The 17,705-nt window shown below is 41.2% G+C and overlaps 1 protein-coding gene across 1 annotated transcript in view; it reads right to left on the bottom strand.

The window, feature by feature from the left end:
- COL9A1 (collagen type IX alpha 1 chain) overlaps positions 1 to 17,705 on the bottom strand; it is a 96,855-nt gene that overhangs the window by 69,996 nt on the left and 9,154 nt on the right. Inside the window, exons 3-8 of the mRNA XM_087719044.1 lie at positions 16,357 to 16,753; positions 10,696 to 10,779; positions 9,217 to 9,237; positions 5,859 to 5,933; positions 4,814 to 4,849; positions 4,649 to 4,711 (exon numbers count right to left, since the gene is read on the bottom strand). Of these exons, the coding sequence (XP_087575170.1) occupies positions 4,649 to 4,711; positions 4,814 to 4,849; positions 5,859 to 5,933; positions 9,217 to 9,237; positions 10,696 to 10,779; positions 16,357 to 16,753 (676 nt within the window). The remainder of the gene's footprint in view (positions 1 to 4,648; positions 4,712 to 4,813; positions 4,850 to 5,858; positions 5,934 to 9,216; positions 9,238 to 10,695; positions 10,780 to 16,356; positions 16,754 to 17,705) is intronic.

Here is a 17,705-nt window from a genome sequence, read left to right as displayed (position 1 = left end):
GGATTTTTGCTGTATTAAATATAAATTTAACTTGCTTTATACTTCTAAAACAGAATTTCATTGCATAGAAAATAGTAAGGAAATTGGGAAAAGGGAGAAATATCTAATCTGGGATTTTTCTTAATTACTGGTTTCTAACAAGTTAATCAAGTAATATTGTACTAACTATGGTGTTTAGAATATAAATGGGAATGTTGTACAAATTCCAGACTCATTAATCAACTATTATTGAATATGATTCTAACAATCTTCATAAATAGAATATGAGATTCTTTAATAAAAGTTGGCTTTACCAATTCTACCCCAGGATTAGATTTACTTAAATCATTGATAATTATTAATGGTGTTGTTTCTTGATTCAAATCATTTTTGAGGTAATACACCAAGGAAACTTTGTTCTTTTCTTTTTAATTTGGCTACATACCCATATTTTTCGGAGTATAAGATGCACCTTTTTCCCTCAAAAAAAGAGGGTGAAAATCTGGGTGTGTCTTACACATTGAATACAGCATTTTTGGCCTCCTGAAATCCCGCCCCTTTGCAAAAAGGCCATGCATAGCCTTTAGGAGGCTTCTAGAGTGCTCCCGGGAGCTGGGGAGGGCAAAAATTAGCAGAAAATGGGACTTTTTTGCTCATTTTTGCACACACACACCCCCAGCCACCAGGAGCACTCTACAAGCCTCCTAAAGGCTATGCATGCCCTTTTTGTGATTAAAAAACAGGCCCATTTTTGTGAAAAACAGGCCGTTTTTGAGAGGTCTGCAGAGTGAAAAAACTTTTTTAAAAAATTTCCTTCTTCAAAACTTGGTGCGTCTTATACTCCGAAAAAGTCATATGCAAAGTTAGAAATTCTGAAAATATCTTGCAAGCCCAAGTTACTTTTTCCAACTGGAAAGTAAAATTAAAAAATTACATATTGATGATTTTGGATTGTCTGTCTGGATAGTCTGAAAATCAGATCTGATGCTTTTGGCTCACAACAACAACATAGAAAACACATTATTTTGCTCACATAAAAACTTTCAGGAGCTCTTTTCAGCTAGTAAATTTGAACTTATCCGATGTTTTGATGTAATTGGAAGAAGACTTAGGAAGATGGTGTTGAATTCCCTTAATATAAATGTGGTTAAAATGAATGTAACTCCAAGGATGATTTAATTTTTCAGGAGTCTTCCTATATTTATTCCATCACATTATTTTAACAAACAGAGAAGGTACTGAATACATTCCTTTGCAAGGGCGTCCTGTGAAATTTTCATTGTATAAATTATAATTGCCCATTTAAGGAGGGGACTTAATTTTTCACACATTCAGGTTTGTCACTGGGCTATTATACTAGCTTTAGTCACTTCAAGATCTCTCCCCCTCTTTCAATTTAACAAAATGATTATCTGACCTCACTAAAGTACTGGATTTCCTCTTTGCAGGAAGGTAAATGCCATCCCTGAAATAGTGTGGCACCACATCTTGGAGAAGTATTGAATCACAAACGTAATTTTGACCCATGAAGCCATGAAAAGTTTGCACTATAAAATAATCCAAGTTTTAAAATGCCATCTGTATCTGTGTGTAGGTGTATAAACTGGACCTGTCATAATGCTTTTACTTTCTGTGAACTCAGTTCTCTGGAAGCAAAAAAAAAATTTTTTTAATGAGTGTCAGCCCCGGAGGCTGGCATCTCTAATAAAGTGGAACTTTGAGGAACTTCTAACCTCAGAGTCTTCTTTCGTTGGGGATGTTACTTGGAACCCTGACAATGAGCTTGATTTATTACCAAGTGTGTCCTGGAAGTATTTTCAGCTTAAGCACCCAATGTTTGTTTTCTTTGATCCAGCTTCAACTGCTTCTTCTGAAGTTCATCCATTTATTTATTTGTACTACCATCCTCCACAAGGATCTATAGCATGGTTCCACAGCAGAGGTGGGTTCCTACCAGTTTGCACCTATTCGGTAGAACCAGTTCGTCAAATCTACCGAACCGGTTAGAAGAGGTTCCACCAGTGGACCCGGAAAGCAGGCCACACTTACAGAAGGGGTTCCAAATTTTTTTGAAACCCACCACTGGTCCTTGGATATGATTATTCTACACTATCATGCTCATATTTATAAAACTCAGGGCCTCTGTGAAAGGTAAGGATGACTACTGCGTTTGTGGTGCAATCAGAACATTGCGTGTGTTGAAGTTGTTTTAACGCAAACCAAAGATGCCTTTTAAAAAACAAGTTCACATCCTATTCTTATGCATGCCAGTGCTGTGTGTGAGGTAATTTAAGGTGGTTCTGACAAGTGTCATCGGCATCTTCATATCCAGTCACATGGGCGGCAAGCCACTCCCATCTGATCATATTGGTGGCAAGCCACTCCCACAAAGGAGGCCATACCCATAGAGTAGGTTCAAACAATTTTTGAAACCCACCACTGTTCCACATTGTTTAGATGTTTTAGGCAGGGGGGTCCAACTGAAGGACCATGGGCTGGATCCAGCCTGCGGGGTGCTTAGATCTGGCCCGCGGGGACAGCCTGGAAACAGCAAAAGGATCAGTCCACGGTGCCTCTGCCAGTAAAAATGGTGCTTGGGAGGGCTGTGCATGGCCCTTGCGAGCTCTGTTTTTGCTGGCAGAGAGTAGCAGGAGGCAATCGCAGACGGAAATGGAGATCAGGAGGGCCGCATGCTCTGCTTTCGCTGGCAGAGTGTTGCAGGAGGCTGTTGCAGCCAGAAACAGAGCTTGGAAGGGATGTGCGGGACTCTCCCGATCTCCGTTTTTGTTGGCAGAGGGTTGCAGGAGGCTGTCGCAACCGGAAATGGAGCTTGGGAGCTGACTCTGTCCCCGACACAAGTGACATTGAGCTGGCCACACCCACTCCAGCCCCCCCCCAAAGGTCAAACACAACCCTGATGCAGCCCTCAATAAAATTGAGTTTGACCCCTCTGTTTCAGAGGAACTATCTGTGACTTTAAAATCAGTAATCTGGCTTTGGAAGAATATGATGACAGATGATATAATTGCTATTAGTCATTTATATGTTCGTAGGAGTGATGAATTTGAATGTTCTGTACTAGAAAGCCAGTCGAGAATTGTATTAAAAACAATTTGAGATGAAGTTTGCATGAAGATAAAATGACTTTATGACCAAACAAAAAATAAAACCTGCTTCAGTTTGATTACAATCACACTGTTGGAGATAGTTTGGTTTTGTCCTATGATTCTTGTATTTGAGACAAGACTGTCAATGTTTTTTTGGATCAGTCTCTGGAAGATATATCTGTATGGGTTTTTGTTGTTGTTGTTGTTGTTGTTGTTATATCCCTAGTTGTAGGTATCAAAATATAATTTGTGGCTTTCCTAAGTATATGGAATGGCTGCAGCAGTTTTGAACATAGGAAAGATAAATTAATTTGCAGCAATGTATTTTTTGTGAGAAACTCTCTCTCTCTCTCTCTCTCTCTCTCTCTCTCTCTCTCTCTCTCTCTCTGTGTGTGTGTGTGTGTGTGTGTGTACACATTTGAATTAGTCTTTTTGATAACGGGGCAAGAAGGAAGACTTTTCACCAGTTTGGTCAAAGTTTTTGAACTGTTCCGATTAAAAAAAAATAGATTGGGAGTTTTTTGAACAAACACGAATAGGTATAAATTATACCATGTCTGCTTATATATGGAGGAAATAGTCACCACTGTGTAAATTGTATGTAAGTAAACAAGATTTTGATAAGACCATTGAGTCCAGTGCCTAGAATATACTTCCCCTACGTGAAACACTCCATAGGTTCTCAGACTTGTCAACCAGCAAAGGCAAACACCTTCTGGAGAGTGAAGGATGAACTCGAACTGCGTAGCTATCTATAACAACCGGTCATTCTCAGGTGCTGATTCTTTCTAAATCCCTAACAGCATAGGGCACACAACTTAAGGAAAGCATGCACGAAAAATATAGAATTCTTTCCAGTCTCTTACTTTTGGAGTTCTGCTCTAAATCACGTCACCAAGCAGAAGAGTTTGGAATGGAGCAGTTGGCAATGGGGGAAATATTAAGAGGGGCTTCCCCCCCCTCCCACAGCATTATTAATTCCTCTCACTGTATCACATTTTGTCCCATTAAGTTCAGTTTTCAGAGGGTGATTGTGCTGATGAACCAAGTCCTGACCTCCTAGACATTATTTTTTTCAAGCATTGAAATATTTTTTTTTCAAACGACAGAAACATAGGCCAAAGAATACTCAAAGGTAAGTTAAGAACCATTGGGTAAAACCTTTATAGTGAGAGATCCAAATTTGGAAGGAAAAAAAAAATAATTCCCTGATTATTAAGCAGTGGAACAGACTACCTTTTGAAATATAGATGGCCCAACCCTGAAGGTTTTCAAGAAAAGATTTCCATTTGTCTAGGATAGTACGAATATTGGGGCACTCGATAGAGGATTTCACTTGATGAACACCACAACGTCCATTTCAACCCTATGATTCTATAGTATTCTGCCTGAATTTAAGGGAATTGTGAAATAAAGGACTCCCAGTTTCAAGAAATGCAGCTCGTCACTTTCACACCCAGTATAGGTTCGGAATCAAAAGAACCTTTTTAGAAACAGCTTAGAATGAGACCACAAAGATTTATATGATACCATAGATTGATACTATAAAGATTTATACTCACATCAGCTCCTGGTACTCCTGGCAATCCAGGGACACCTGGTTTTCCAGCATCGCCATCAGGACCCTATAGCAATGAATTGCGTATCAATGAATTCAGTTATCCAATAAAAACATATTTTTTAAAAAGAAGATATTTTTAAAATGCTACCTGTTCTCAGTTACTTACTGAACGGCCTGGGGGGCCATTAGGGCCTCTGTCTCCCTAATGGGATAGAAGAAAGTAACAGCCACGTGAAATTCATTTTAACAGAGTAGCACTTATAATTATATCTGTAAATTGTATATACATTATATAGATGTTATAAATGTTCCTGTAATACACATGGGCGGTAGCACCTAGACTTATATATCACTCCATATGCTTTACAGCCCTTTCTGAGTGGTTTTACAGAGTAAGCCTATTGTCCCCACAACAATCTGAGTCCTCATTTTACCGACCATCGGAAGGCTGGCAGGCTGAGTCAATCTTGAGCTGAAACTCAAGGCCAAAACTCCTGGCAGTCGGCAGTAAATTAATCTGCAATACTGCATTCTAACCACTGTGCCACCACGTGCACATTGCATGGAGAAACTCTTAGGGCCAGTAGACAGAATTGCAATGAACATGGAATTTGCATATTATAAATACTAATCTTGCGGAATCCCTAATGCAAATTGCAGATTATATGATGGAACTGATCCAGCTGCAGAAAAGAATTTGTTCTAGCTCACACCATCAGTTCTCATGTTTTGGGGTTAAAGAATGCACCTCCTAATACCAGTTAATGAGTCATGACTGAGATGTGCCCAAATCAGGGGTGGGTTTCAACCGGTTTGCGGTGGTCCCTGCGAACCGGTTGGTCGGCGAACCCGGAAGTAAGTAACTTTCGGGAATGGCGAAGGGCGCGTCCGCCCGCCCGCGGTCCTTACCCGGTTTTGACGAGTTCCGCGCTTCCACGCATGCGCAGGACGCATACAGTGCCTGCGCGATCCTCCAGGAGCAGCTGGAGCGTCACGCAGACGCTAGTACGCATGCGTGCACCACGCGCGTGCACAAGGACGCCGCCGGCCCCGTTCCAACCGAACCGGTTGGAACAGGGCGAGAAACCCACCCCTGGCCCAAATGTATTGCACGCTAAATACACTCAGAGAGACAGCAGTGTCATTGTATAATACTGGAGGAGGAATGTCTTGAATGCTGCCTGTCACCACGCAGCACAAGCTATACTTACATCTATGCCATCAATGCCAGGAACACCTGGAGGGCCAGGGGGGCCAGGGGGGCCTTGTGGACCTGGAGGGCCTCTCTGGCAAGGAATAAAAAGAACTGTTTAAATAGGAAGAAGGAACAACTCAAACCATCCTATAAAAGGGGGAAGGACCAATTGAGAACCAAAAACAAGATGTTCTGACTAACCTAATCAAATTCAGCTTGCTTGATTGGCTAATATGTTCCTGCTCTAATCTGTGTGATAGTAATTCGTGACAAATGTGAGTAATTACAATCCGAGGTGTACAGATTGACACATGGTGTGTGGGGACAGATGTGCATGCATATATATATGTATCTCTGTGAGTGGAAGTGGGCAGAGACAGAATTTATGCCTATGTCTACAGTAAATTTCAAAGGTGCTTTTTCCTTCAAAAGGCTACTAGTCTGTTTTTATTCCTGGAGGAGAAGGAGGGAGGAGGAGGGGGAGGAGGGAGGAGGGGGAGGAGGAGGGGAGGAGGAGGAGGAGGAGGAGGAGGAGGAGGAGGAGGAGGAGGAGGAGGAGGAGGAGAAGAAGAAGAAGAAGAAGAAGAAGAAGAAGAAGAAGAAGAAGAAGAAGAAGAAGAAGAAGAAGAAGAAGAAGAAGATGATGATGATGATGATGATTTTGATTCTCATTCAAGAAGCTTCATCAGTTTTGATGGTGGGGTGAAGTTTCTGAAACTGATGAAGCTTCTTGGATGAGAAGCACAATGTATTCTTCTTCTTCCACAAAAAAAAAGCTGTCTGGGTGTATTTTGAAGGGGGGAAAACATCTTTGAGACAACTGTGACCTGGATGACTGAGATTCTCCACCAATTTACAGTAAATCCTAATGGAAAGCACCCCTTAAGGCAATAACCTTGGTATGAAATGCTTTATGCTTTAGATTTTCATTTAGATTTTTCATTCAGCCGCCCTGAGTCCCTTCTGGGAATAGGGCGGCATAGAAATATAATAAATTCAATTCAATTTCATTCTAAACAGGAAAAGAAGGTGTCTTCTCACTGTAGATTAATAATAATCCACTGTCGGGTGGATTAAAATTGTGCCCCATTAACTTCACTCCCTTGTAAAATGGGAAATCAATTTGAGATAGAGAAAATAAAATGCTCCCGCACGAATGAATTTAAGTAAAATTGTCATTACTGTGTAGCTGATATCCAGACTTAATAAAACCTTCCTTTCTTCCTTCCCTCCCTTGTTCCCTTCCTTTCCTCCCTCCCTCCCTCCCTCCTTGATCCCTTCCTTTCTTTCAAACTACTTTTATAAGCCCCAAGAGGCTTGGAAAATTCCAAACTATTCATTTTCAAAAAATAATTTAGGGGAGGGAAGTCAAGGCCTATAAGACACACAGTTTTCTTTTGGTGATGAAATTCTGACTTCACAGTAGAGGCTCTATGATTTTCTAACAGGCCCTTTTTTGTACCTTCACACTGAGAGGAAAAACAGTTTTCTATTAATTTCAGAATGTGAGAATTTCCGCTTTAGACAGTAGTCTCACAACCAGTAGTTTAAAGGGGTGTTTTTTTAATTCGGACATTACGCAGAAGAGTCATTATTGTAGCTTGCAAAGTAAGCTGCTTCACCTCGCAATCAGCCATAAGGCTGCATAGTACACATTCATTTTCTTTATTAAAAACAAAGGTAGAAATTTTTTTTCTTTTTAGTGTCTGAAAAAGCCAACTTGAGTTTGTGCAAATAAAAGTCATGACAATTTGGATTTGCTCATTGTGCTTCAAAAGATTAGCATTTCATTTCGGAGAAATACATTATTGCACATTAATAGTTTTAAGTAAACTCTCAGCTGATATTCTGTCATTCTTTGAAGACTTGATTTTATTTATTTATTTATTATTTATTAATTAGACTTATATACCACTTCATAGGGCTTCCAGCCCTCTCTAAGCGGTTTACAGAGTCAGCATATCGCCCCCAAAGTCCGGGTCCTCATTTCACCCACCTCGGAAGGATGGAAGGCTGAGTCGACCTTGAGCCGGTGAGATTTGAACCGCTGAACTGCAGATCATAGTCGGCTAAAGTGGCCTGCACTAACCACTGCGCCACCTCGGCTCCTCATTTTAAAAAAAGGAGAGCTTTTCATCTATTTTTAATGTAAGCCCATAAAAGAATGCTTGTATATATGTGATTCTGCTTTACAGTGTGTCGGCCACCAGAGAATTCTTTCACAAAACAATGAATGACTGTTATAAGGAAACATATCATCTCTTCAGAATGCTCAAATAAGTGAGCCCAGTGAAATTCACAGAAAATTTCCCATTCTGTGTTTCGCACAGAAAAGTGCCTTATTCCACATTCAACTTTCTTCCATTTATTTATCTTGGTACCGTTACTTGTGTATATCACTATAAGGTAATTATTTTTTTAAAAAAAATCAATTTTGGCTCTATATTCACAATCACTAAGATCAGTTGGAAGCCCACGTCACAGATAAATGTGGAGGAAATGATCCCTTTTTTTCTTATCCTGTTTGTAATTATAAGAAGTGCTTAGGGAGCTGAAGTGATAATTAACCCAACTAACTTAATCCGAAGGATGCCTCCTTTGTGGATTGCACGGAGTTAAAACAAATGAGCTTCCCTGGACTAAAAATTCTGGTTTAAAGCAGAAGGGTACTAAATATAATCTGGGGCAGGGAAGCATCAAAATCGGTACCGTAGAATGAATCCCAAACTATTCATACTTGTTGATCTTAATTAGATTACTCTGAATTATGTAGAGCAGTGTTTTTCAACCACTGTGCCGCGGCACATTAGTGTGCCGTGACATAGTGTAAGGTGTGCCGTGGGAAAAACACCCGCCGGGATGCCACAGGGATGCCTCTATTAAGTCCCTGCGGCCCCGCGTTTAGGGTTAGGGTTAGTAAACAGAAATATGAACAATTATAAAATAATTTCTTTTTGTTTATTTGATTCCTATTCAAGAGAATTACTTTATATATAGTCAATATAGGCACAGAGTTAATTTTTTTAAACATTTTCTAATGGTGATGTGCCTCGTGATTTTTTTCATGAAAAAAGTGTGCCTTTGCACAAAAAAGGTTGAAAAACACTGATGTAGAGGATGCCTGTGAAGCCGCACCAACTAGGAAAAATAACTCAGTGCAGGTTCAAACTATAATATGTCAAGCAATCTATTTTACGGGGGCTTCCTCTAGGAAGCTCTCCAGCTGGGCATAACCACATACCTTCTTCCAATAGAGCAGCATCACTAGAAATATACACATTGTTTTAATTGGTTGACAACCCAAAGGAGAATCAAACAGCAAGTAGTTGATAGATGCTTCAATTGAATAGGAATCCTTCTGTTTTAAGACTTACCTTTACGATTGTCTGGCTTATCTGAAAAGAATAACAAAAAAAAGTTAAGCAAAACTCACTTGTGCTCGACAAAGGCAAATGGCTTGCAGACAAATCCACAAGAGCCAGGGAAACTTTGTGCAGGAGCCTGAGCTAGCCATGGTTACTTCTTCGATGGCCACAGATGGGTTTTAAGGTGACTGAAGAACACAGACTCTCCAAATACCTCCAAATTGCACAGCCAGCAAAAAGCGCAGCTATTGCACAGATGAGTGGTGGAGGAGGGTAGCTAGACTGGAGGGAAATCTGATGTCTAGAAAGGAGGGATTGAATGACTCCAGCTTTTTAACCCTTTGGCCTGCTTTTAGCATTGTGCAGTTTCTGGGAGCGCTTCCTGCCTTCATCGGTGCTGCGAAGGGCTTCAGTCGGGCAAGGAGAGGACATTCCCATCCTGAATTACTTTTTTTTTTAAAGCTCTGCTTTCAAAGGGAAATATATTATGGCATTTTGAATACAGGTAGTCCTCGACTTACAACCAGGGGTGAAAATTTTAGCAAGGGGTTCTCTGCCCGGTTGCTGGGTGGGTGTGGCCATGATGGGCAGGGCCTAGTCAGCCTCCTGCACCAAGACGGGGATCCAGAGGCTTTTCTCGAGCCTCCGGGATGGCAAAAATGCAAATGGCTCTGGGGACTCTCTGGAGGACAGAAATGGGCCTGTTTCCAGCCTTCCCAAACTTCCGGTAGGCCAGTGTTTCTCAACCCTGGCCACTTGAAGATGTCTGGACTTCAACTCCCAGAATTCCCCAGCCAGCATTCGCTGGCTGGGGAATTCTGGGAGTTGAAGTCCAGACATCTTCAAGTAGCCAAGGTTGAGAAACACTGCGCTAGGCCCATTTTTCACCCTCCCCAAGCCTCTACCTGTGCCCTGCACTTACCTGTATCTAAAATGGGCTTTGTGGGGACTCCTGGGAAGGGTGGGGCAGGGTGGACGGGGCAAGCCAGGAGTGAGCTTTGGGGGTTCTCCAAACTGCACAGAATCTTAGCTAGAGATTCTCCTGAACGCCTGTGAATCCCCAGCAACCCACCCCAGCTTACAACAGTGCATGTAGAGACCGTTCAAAATTACTACGGCATTGAAAAATGCAACTGTTTTTCATGGTTACAATCTTTGCAGCATCCCCATGCTTATGTGATCGAAGTTCAGATGCTTGGCCACAGGTTCATATCTATGATCTTTGCTGTGTTCCAGGATGCTGGGATCCCCTTTTGTGACCTTCTGACAAGCAAAGTCAAGGAGGAAGCCAGATTCACTTAACAACCATGTGAGTAACAGCTGCAGTGATTCACTTATTTAATGGTGGCAAGAAAAGTCATCAAATGGGGAAAAACTCACTTAACAAATGTCTCGCTTAACAACAGAAGCTTTTGGCTCAATTATGGTCGTAAACCAAGGACTACCTGTATTCTAAACTTGAAAAGTAAGCTTTGCCCTTAAGATTACCGAGCTCCTGATTGTAAGTTCACTGCATGTTTCTCTTTGAGGGCGCCGGGGGTCACAATGAATCATCAGCCACTGGATCTCAAACTGAGAAGAGAGCAAGAAAAAGAGAAATTTTATAAAACTGATACTTGATTATTGATCATCATCATTCAGCAATAGAACCACTCTAAAGCTGGTCGTGACCCATCAAAACCGCGCTCGACTAAGCCGTGCCCGATTAAACAGCGTCGCTGATGTCATCAATAGGGCGACAACAGCCAGCATGGAGAAAGAAGGGCGCTTTAAACAGCGCTTTGAAAGCAAGCCGATTCAACTTAAGGTAAGGGTTAGGTTTAGGTTTAGGTTTAGGTTTAGGGTTAGGTTTAGGGTTAGGTTAAGGGTTAGGGTTAGGGTTAGGGTTAGGTTAAGGGTTAGGGTTAGGGTTAGGGTTAGGTTAAGGGTTAGGATTAGGTTTAGGGTTAGGTTAAGGGTTAGGTTTAGGGTTAGGTTTAGGGTTAGGTTAATGGTTAGGTTTAGGGTTAGGTTTAGGATTAGGTTTAGGGGGGTTAGGTTTAGGTTTAGGGGTTAATTTTAGGTTTAGGGTTTACAGCATGCTTCTGTCTCCGCGCTGTTGTCGCCCTGTTGATGACATCAGCTACGCGGTTTAGTCGGACACGGTTTAGTCGAGCGTGGTTTTGTGGTGGAACCAAAGCTGGTAAGGTATTGCTTTGATGGTATCCTTTCCTTAAGCCTGGGGAATGAGAATTGCATGACTTCCTCACTCCTATCCTCACAGTTTTATGATATAGTTAATAACTGACACCACTCACAAATAGGAAATTGAGGCTGGGAAGCAGAGATGACCAACTCTCTGGCAATTATAAATTAAAAATTGAAACAAGATCTTCACGCTCAGAGGATGAACTCTGGACCACAATGGCTGGAACAGATCATAACAGCAGAGGTAAAAGTAAGCAATACAAGCTTGGCCACATGAAAACAATACTTCCAAAGCATACCCCCCCCCCATACAGATAGTTCTCAACATATGATCATTTGCTTAGGAACTGTTCCATTCCCCCTCCAATGATCATGTGACTGTATTTTGGGCTCTTGGCAAGCAGGCCTCATCATGTAGGGCCATTTGCAATGCCTCGTGGTCACATGACCACAATTTGTCACGCTTTTTCCAGAAACCAACTTTTACTACTGGTTTCTGGGGGAGGGGGGGGGAAACCTGCCCCATAAGAAACAATGGGTTTACTTAACAACCGTCACATTTGGTTAACAATTGCTGCAATAAAGATTGTATAATTGGGTCTGGTCACTTGATGGTCCACGTTAACAAGAGTTGCAACTTACGACCATAATTGTGGTGCTCAATTATAGTCATAACTTGAGGACTACCTGTATTTGCATGAAGTACATGATTAATTCTTACATGAAGCTTAGGAAATGCTAACAACCCAAGTCTTTGTTTAGACATTCACCTTTAAGGACCATTTCCAAGAATATTATTTACCATACTCATTCCGACCAAAAATACTAATTTGCAGAAATATATATGACTCAACCAAAGGACAAAAAAAACTAATTCTATAATGTATTTTCTTTGAAGAAAATCTGTTCTTGTATATTGTACTTGCCTATTCAATTCCAAGGGATAAAATCCCTAGCTTATTTCATTTTATTTTTATCAACTTTGATTGACAACTTTACTTTGGTTACCTTGAAGGTCACTTCAAATGTTAAACTCCATATAACTCCATTCCCAAATTAACAGGGACAGGATCCAGTTTTGGAATTAGAGTGTTAAAGACTGCACTGTTACCTTAAGCATCTAGAACAGGTGTGTCAAACTGGCAGCCAGTGGGTCAGATGCGTCATGTAGAGGCCACGCCCACCCCAGCTCCGTGAAGGGGGGAAATGTCGCAATACGTCACATGATGGCAATGTGACACCGCGAGTTTGACACCCATGATCTAGAATGTTAGAACACCCTTTGTATGCCTTAACTCTCCAGACCACAAATAATGCCAAAAAAAGCCCACAGTTTTGTTTCACACAGTCTGAGCAGCTCCCTTTCATGCACACTTTTCGCATACTGATGTGTTGTGACTCAGCAGACGTTTGCTGTGAGTTGAGTCGGGATGCAAGATTAACAATGCAGCTGGGCTCGTTAGTGTTGTCTTTTGGAGATAAAAGGATGGTGCCACGCCCTGGTTGCAGAAGTCAACGTTCATTTATCGGTCGTGGTTTGTTTGTGAGAGACACTTGGATAAGTGATTTGCTTTCTGTAACCCTGATTCAAAGAGACACTTGGAGAAGTGAATTGCTTTGTAAGAGATTTTGTTTTGCATTCTGTTATCTTCTTGCCAGAGACTTTATTTATGTTTATTTTTGGGCTCGCAGCCAGTGTGAGTCGAGGCTGATAAAGTTCTTTCCTTTTAAGTTTTTTTAAGTCTGTCTGCCTGTCGTCTTTGAACGAGTGGAGAAGGGGGGGTCAGAACACTGATGTATAAAAAAAATAAACTAGCAATTTTTAATAATTTAGTTCTTTCCTTTTAAGTTTTTTTAAGTCTGTCTGCCTGTCGTCTTTGAACGAGTGGAGAAGGGGGGTCAGAACACTGATGTATAAAAAAAATAAACTAGCAATTTTTAATAATTTAGTCCTATTGAGTTTTTTAAAAAAAAACTAGGCTTGTGTATATTTCCACTTTATACAAGTAATATCTTTCCAGATGAATTATTCCAGAAAGAATCATGCCATTGTTCCCCTTTGGAGAACTAGAATTCTAATGCTATATGAATATGCTGTCAATGACTTTGTTAAATTCAAGTTATATTTGATGGATAGAGGAAAATATGTTATTTTATGGTTCATTTTCTTCCAGAATATCAAATAAAGATGAAAGTTTATTTGGGATTAAAAAAAATGGAATGCCTTATCAAACTGGAATCCTGAAAACTCAGTTCATATAAAATAAGGTCATGATTTGAGTTGGGCGAGATTGGGGTGAGGTGGGGACAGACTGTCAAAAAAGATAATAAGAAAGTTGCTTTTCTCTGAAGCACTCACAATTTCATTCTTTGGTGTGTTTTTTTTAATGTTTCATACAATAATTGTCAGTGATTTTGCTTTCATTTCCCCCCAGATTCTGGGATTTTTAGATAATATTCTATTACATTCCTTACACATTCTCATTGCACAATGCCTACTAATAACTAGATTCTGAATCATTTGGGGCTGCTCCTGATGCCAAAAGGACTTTATTCATGGATGCACGTTGAAAATCATATTTAATATATTTGAATATTCTCCTTGTTTTCAGGTATCGTCAGAAGAAGTAAAAAGCAATCACATATATACATGCCTTTGCTTCCCATGCCTAATTGGTAAGGTTCCAATTATGGGGTGTAACTAATTTTACACAGATTGGTCTGTAATTAACTTACTCTTCACTTTCTCCTCTTGTCAATGCATGACTGGAAAAGAATGAAGAGGGGAATCCACGCGTCTTTAGTATGAGCTAGTACCCTCCTTTACAGTTTCATGCAATATGGGACAAGCCTCCTTGGACCGAAGAGGCTCACTTCTTCAGACCTTTTTAAAAAAATGTATTTATAAAGGTAAAGGTTCCTGTCATACATGCATGTTAATCATTCCCGGGTTTTAGAAGGCAGTGTTCATTTCTGTTTCAAAGCCGAAGAGCCAGCACTGTCCGCAAGATATCTCCGTGGTCATGTGGCCAGCATGACTAAATGCCGAAGGCGCATGGAACACTGTTACCTTCCCACCAAAGGTGGTTCCTATTTTTCTACTTGCATTTTTACATGCTTTCAAACTGATAGGTTGGCAGAAGCTGGACAAGTAATGGGAGCTCACTCCATTACACAGCACTAGGGATTCGAACTGCTGAACTGCCAACCTTTCTGATTGACAAGCTCGGCGTCTTAGCCAATGAGTCACCGCTGAAGGCGCATGGAACACTGTTACCTTCCCACCAAAGGTGGTTCCTATTTTTCTACTTGCATTTTTACATGCTTTCAAATTGCTAGGTTGGCAGAAGCTGGACAAGTAATGGGAGCTCACACCGTTACACGGCACTAGGGATTCGAACCGCTGAACTCCCAACTTTTCTGAGTGACAAGCTCAGTGTCTTAGCTACTGAGTCACCGTGTCCCTAATGTATTTATAGTAACAACCAAAAGACAGGGAACTGCAAGGAAGAGTCAGCCATCTTAGCCTGATTAATACGAAGAGGTAGTCCTCAACTTACAACCATTTAAAACTATAACTTTCATATTACCTTTTTTTGACATTCTATCCCCACCTCACCTCACTCCAATCCAACCCAACTCATGACCTTAAAGTGATTTACAACCATTTTTCACATGACTGTTGCAGCAGTGGTGGGTTTCAAAAAAAATTTAGAACCTCTTCTGTAGGTGTGGCCTGCTTTGTGGGAGTGGCTTGCTGGCCATGTGACTGGATGGGAGTGGCTTGGCAGTCATGTGACCAGGTGGGCGTGGCTAACTTGTAAAATGTGGTGAAACTCACTGAACAACGTTCTTGCTTAGCAACCAAAATGTTGGCTCAGAAACTCTGGCATTTGAAGCACGCAAGTCTTAAATCTATCAAGCTACAAGGGTGCACCCCTCACCCTTTAGAAAAAAACCCCAGGGGTGTTCAAACTTGACAGCTTTAAGACTTGTGGACTTCAACTCCCAGAATTCCTACTCTCACTCTTCATCTTGATGATGTGCGGACGGGTGAAGGGAGGGAGCCGGAACCGGTTCTAAACAGCATGGTAGATTTGTGGAACCTCTTCTATAGAAGAGGTTAGAACTGGCAGGAACCCACCCCTGTGTTGCAGCATCCCCATGGTCACATGATCAAAATTTGGATGCATGGAAACTGGCATGCATTTATGACAGTTGCACTGTCCCATGGTAATATGATCACCATTTATAATCTTTCCAGCTCCAAGCAAAGTCAATGAGAAAAGCCAGATTCACTTAATGACCGCATGGTTCACTTAACAGCTGCTCTTGGAAACTGTGGCAGGAAAAAAGGTTATAAAATGGAGCAAAACTCACTTAACCACTGACTTGCTTAGCAATGGAAATTTGGGGGCTCGATTGGGGTCATAAGTCAACGACAACCGGTATACTGTCATATTTACCAATTCATTAGAGAAAATTAATTGTGGTGCAGTGGCCTAGAGGTGGAGCTCTTGCCTCACAATCAGGAGGCTGTGAGTTCAATCCTAGATAGAGGCAGATATTTCTATCGCTGGGCAAGATGAGTAATATATCTGCTGAATGTAACTCTGCATTGGGGACAGGCAGGGCATCCAGCCAGTAAATAGTCAGCTCCATTCAGACTTCACACTGCAAGGGATTATGGGGGTGATTAAAAGATGATGATGATTAGAGAAAATTCATTCAATTGGATTAATAAAATAAACCATTAACCATTTCAGTTATAATGAAGTTATAATGATGTTTCAGCCTTTATACCTTATTAAGTGATACTCTTTCTTTACGATGTCAAAACTATTGAGCCATTTCTTACTGTTCCATTTGAAGCATAGTATACTCTTATCCTCTATTACCATATACAATTTCTTTAAAAATTGAAAAACCTTTTTGCTGTGAAGGGAAATGTCTACAACTTACCGGAACTGAAATCTGAGGATTATTTTTCAGTTTTCCCAATGTGGTAAAGCCATCAATATTGATCTTCCCCCTTGGTTTTATGGCTAAAGTTTGTATCATAGCACAGTCGATATAAAGGGTGACGGAATTCTTTTCTATACCGACCATAACTTTATGCCACTGGGAATCAAAAAGATAAGGTAAATCCAAAAACGATGCTGTCTGGAGACTTCCATCAATTGCTTTATATGAGAAGTCAAGACATTTGGCTTGTCCGTTAAGCTTCAGTCCAACTTGCTCCTTTCCAGAAGAATCAAAAACTTGCCATAGGCTCCAGGATTTCCGAACTGTAGCCCCAGTCATCCGAAAAGTGGTCAGAATGGAGTATAGATCTGGTAGTCCTCGAGGATACAAGGATCTATAAAAATGCAAATAGAACAGGCTGCTGACTAGGTTGACTTGACATTGAGGTACATTATCATTTCAAAGAAAGATCAAGAGGCCACTACCTAAAGATAACATTAGCAAATAGATCCATCCCAATAGCAATAGCAATAGCAGTTAGACTTATATAGCAATAGCAATAGCAGTTAGACTTATATACCGCTTCATAGGGCTTTCAGCCCTCTCTAAGTGGTTTACAGAGTCAGCATATCACCCCCAACAATCCGGGTCCTCATTTCACCCACCTCAGAAGGATGGAAGGCTGAGTCAACCTTGAGCCGGTGAGATTAGAACCGCTGAACTTCAGATAACAGTCAGCTGAAGTGGCCTGCAGTACTGCACCCTAACCACTGCGCCACCTCGGCTCATGATGAATATGAACCAATAATTCCACTTTACTGTCAGAGAGAGATTGTCAGGGCTGCTTCCCTCAGTAACCAAGAAAGAAACCACTCGACTCCATTTTGCAGAATTATGAGTACTTTTACTGGTTATGAGTAGATAGTAGCTAGGCAAAGCAAGATCTGAGGCAAAAGCACGCGTAAGCATAAATATCAATATGTGACCCAACCCCCTCCCCTTGGTAACCCCATCCCATAGTCCAATCCGTGCACCCCACAGGTGTCACGTGGGAGACATCTTCAAAAAGCCTCATCAGGCTAGTATGCCGGACAGTTCACCTTGGTGGCAAATCCTTTATCTGCAGCATGTACAGTAGATGGTGAGAATAACTCCCTTTTTACAGTCACTCCTGCACTGACACATCCCCACCCAAATACAATGCCCCCCCCTCTCCGTTTCAATGGCAGCCGAAAGCAAGCAGCAAAACAGAGGCTGACAGAGATTCAACAATATTAGCTTTTCTTTGTTGGAAGAATTAAATCCAGACAAGGCCTAGAAGCTCATAACCTTTTACCAATAACAAA

The sequence above is a fragment of the Thamnophis sirtalis genome, unplaced genomic scaffold, assembly GCF_051295495.1.
Source record: "Thamnophis sirtalis isolate CommonGarterSnake01/CBP01778 unplaced genomic scaffold, rThaSir2_p1.2 scaffold_6, whole genome shotgun sequence".
Taxonomy (NCBI): domain Eukaryota; kingdom Metazoa; phylum Chordata; class Lepidosauria; order Squamata; family Natricidae; genus Thamnophis; species Thamnophis sirtalis.
The sequence above is the reverse complement of the archived record's forward strand: the minus strand, read 5'-3'. Positions and strand labels throughout refer to the sequence as shown.